The sequence below is a fragment of the Poecilia reticulata genome, linkage group LG17, assembly GCF_000633615.1.
Source record: "Poecilia reticulata strain Guanapo linkage group LG17, Guppy_female_1.0+MT, whole genome shotgun sequence".
In the NCBI taxonomy this organism is placed as follows: Eukaryota; Metazoa; Chordata; class Actinopteri; order Cyprinodontiformes; family Poeciliidae; genus Poecilia; species Poecilia reticulata.
This window is the reverse complement of record NC_024347.1, coordinates 502393-505735: the sequence shown is the minus strand read 5'-3', so window position 1 is coordinate 505735 and position 3343 is coordinate 502393. Positions and strand designations below refer to the sequence as shown.

General features: G+C 45.1%; 1 protein-coding gene across 1 annotated transcript in view; it reads left to right on the top strand.

Moving 5' to 3' along the window:
• Positions 1 to 2417, top strand: part of mcm6 (minichromosome maintenance complex component 6) — a 6674-nt gene extending 4257 nt beyond the window's left edge. Inside the window, exons 12-18 of the mRNA XM_008432920.2 lie at positions 173 to 328; positions 500 to 628; positions 904 to 1068; positions 1192 to 1315; positions 1627 to 1815; positions 1922 to 2061; positions 2168 to 2417. Of these exons, the coding sequence (XP_008431142.1) occupies positions 173 to 328; positions 500 to 628; positions 904 to 1068; positions 1192 to 1315; positions 1627 to 1815; positions 1922 to 2061; positions 2168 to 2278 (1014 nt within the window). The 3' untranslated portion in view covers positions 2279 to 2417. The remainder of the gene's footprint in view (positions 1 to 172; positions 329 to 499; positions 629 to 903; positions 1069 to 1191; positions 1316 to 1626; positions 1816 to 1921; positions 2062 to 2167) is intronic.
• Positions 2418 to 3343: the final 926 nt, after the last annotated feature.

The following is a 3343-nucleotide window of genomic DNA, read 5'->3' as shown; positions in this document are numbered from 1 at the left end:
ACCTAAAGTACTTTGTGAACTTTGCGACTGAAATGTTAAAAGTATCCCAAAAAATAGACGTCGAGTCGAGGAGTCCGAAGATGAGACGCATTCCTGGGTCCATGTGCTGTTGAATTATATCTGGGTCCRTTTGGCTGCAAGCGGTTTCAGACTCGCCCTCTTCCCGCCGCAGGCCACCCTGAACGCCCGCACCTCCATCCTGGCCGCCGCCAACCCGGTCAGCGGGCGCTACGACCGCAGCAAGAGCCTGAAGCAGAACGTCAACCTGACGGCCCCCATCATGAGCCGCTTCGACCTCTTCTTCATCCTGGTGGACGAATGCAACGAGGTGCGCCTTCTGCCTTTTTGCGTTACTGCCTCTCATGTTCTGCTTTTTTTTTTTTAAAATCTCCTGTTTGTTTTTCAAGCTGCGACGTTCATCCCGTCTCTCTTGCATCCTGGTATTTCTGTAAAAGAAGAAAAGAAAAAAGTCGTCTGATGTAATTTTGTGTATTCCCAGGTCACGGATTACGCCATCGCCAGACGCATCGTGGACCTGCACTCCCGCGTGGAGGAGTCTGTGGACAGGCTCTACTCTCTGGACGAGATCCGCAGATACCTGCTGTTCGCCCGGCAGTTCAAGCCCAAGGTGGGCGGAGCCTAGCTCCTTCCGTCATCGTTTACTTCTTGGCCAATCGCMGAAACTATACAAACTCCATGTATCACGACGTCGAGTGTCTGGTCTAACAGTCTAGCAGAAGTATTCAGACCCCTGCTGCTTGGGTCGATGTGAGGGAGAAGTTACACAGTTAACTACTAAAATCTCATRTGACGTTGGGTTTGCTTTAGGCTTGGATCTGTCGTTAAAGTCGGTCTAAGCTCTACTAAACATGCTCGTCGTCTCTGTCCCGCGTTCCAACGCAGATCTCCAGCGAATCGGAGGAGTTCATCGTGGAGCAGTACAAGCGTCTCCGTCAGCGCGACGGCTTCGGCAGCGTCTCCAAGTCCGCCTGGAGGATAACGGTGCGGCAGCTGGAGAGCATGATCCGCCTCTCGGAGGCCATGGCGCGCATGCACTGCTGCGACGAGGTAACGCCGCAGACTGACTCGAGATCTCTTCAGGAAATGTTCCCCCCCCTTTTTTTTTTTTCTTCTTTTTTTGGCACGTCGTCTAATTTGCATGAGCTTGGCTCTGTCTCTGGGTGCAACCAGGTGCAGCCTAAACACGTGAAGGAAGCTTTCCGTCTTCTGAACAAGTCCATCATCAGGGTGGAGACGCCCGACATCAACCTGGAGCAGGAGGAAGAAATGGAGGAAGAGTCCCAGCAGGAGGACGGTACGGTCAATAGTTCAATGTTTCCGTGGTGGCCACACGATGCCCSCAACCTGCTGGTTGAGTGAACAATTAGATTTGGTATTTTGTGCTTTTTATGTCGGGTCAAAGCCTATAAGCAGGGATTTTTAATGCAGAAATATTTAGCCACACTGCAAAAAGGTCTTTGCTAAACAAGTGCAGACTATTGGCAAGTTTAGTGGAAGGAAAAAGTGTGGCGTTAAAAACCCCCCAAAACAATAGAAAGTATTGAGCTCATTTTAATTTATCGTGCGACGAACTGCTGGATTACAGTAACGCGTTTCCCTCCGTAGGCAACAACGTCCCAAACGGAGTGAACGGCCATGTGGACGGCGTCAATGGCCAGGTGAACGGAGACGTGGACGGCGTGAACGGACACGCGGAGCTCGTCGCTCAGCCCAAGCCGTCTCTTCGTCTGTCTTTCGCCGAATACAAGCGCATCTCCAACCTGCTGGTGCTGCATCTGCGCAGAGCAGAGGACGGTGAGGAGAACTCTGTCACATTTAGAATGATTTATTCTATCACACACACACACACACACACATTGCTCATCCCTGTATCTCTGCCACCTTTTAATTCATAATGTAGCTGAAGAAGAGGAGGAGCTGAAGAAGACTGCGGTGGTTAACTGGTATCTGAAGGAGATCGAGTCGGAGATCGACTCCGAGGAGGAACTCATCAACAGGAAGGGGCTGATAGAGAAGGTCATTCACCGGCTGGTCAACTACGTGAGTCAACTTCTTACTATTTTTGTTAACATTTTGTTAAATCCTGTTGTCTTGACGCTGAATTCTGGACGGATGAATTTGATTTATTTAAAWTTTTTCCCATCAGGACCACATCCTGATCGAGTTGTCTCAGGCGGGGCTGAAGGGTTCAGAGTCCGAGAGCTCAGAAGGAGACGGCGTCCTGGTCGTCAACCCCAACTACATCCTGGAGGACTGAACGACGTCGGACGTGTTTTGCTGATGGTGGTCGGAAGGTTCCAGATGTTTGAGTTTATCTCTGCTGTACAAAGATACAATTTTGACTCGTAGCAAAGTGAGGTGTTGTAAATAAACGCTGCCCGTTGAGCTTTTCTGAACTTGGTGTGAACTGTATGATAGACAAATACCGACACTTAAAACTTGTTTTCAAGCTGTATTATTATTATTATTATTATGACATAAAGAGTGAGGAATGTTGGTTCAATTAATAAAATTTTCTTAAAAACTGATCCGTGTTGGTGGAGATGCATTTTAATCAGTTTATTTGTAATCGTTTTGTGTTACTGCGTCAGTGCAGCGTAGCATGGATTCTCTACAGACTATTGTGGGTTTAGGTCAGATCAGTTCACTGGCAACAGGAAGCACTAGTTTCATTATGCTGTGTTCTGGTTGAGCTCATTACTGGAAAAATCAACTGGAACGCTATCCTGATTTTTGACTTCCCACACTTTTTTTTTTTGACAAATCAGCGTATTTTTTTAGCAAGTTTTGTCCTGCTCACAATTTTTTTCGTCAAATTCTCAAACTGAATTTCTTTGTGAATTTTGACAGTTTCTGGAATTCAAAACTTAAAGAAATAGTCAACTCATTTTGTCAAATTTATTTTCTGTAATGAGTGAGCAATTGTTTTCTATTTAAATGTTAATGGGAGAAAACATTTTGAAAAAAATCAAGTTTCTCAAAATTTATTTCTTTTTACTAACAAATTATGGAGATTTTTCAAGTAAATATAACTTTTCACTTAGGATTGACTTCTTAAATTGTTTTGAGATTTTTTTTTCTGAGCAAAGAAAGGACTTCTCACAATTTTCTTTTGTGATTTTTTTTACATCTAAAATGCCAAGCAAATCGTTTGTTTATTTTTAAACCTTAGAGAAACTATATAATATGCTGTCTTGGAAGGACGGCACATGAAGATACCCGTTCTGTTATCCTCTATCCTCAGTTCCTCACCATCAACAGAATGAAGAACCTTCAGTCTAAATCAACAACTGAACTTTGAACTTATGGAACCAGAGAAGAG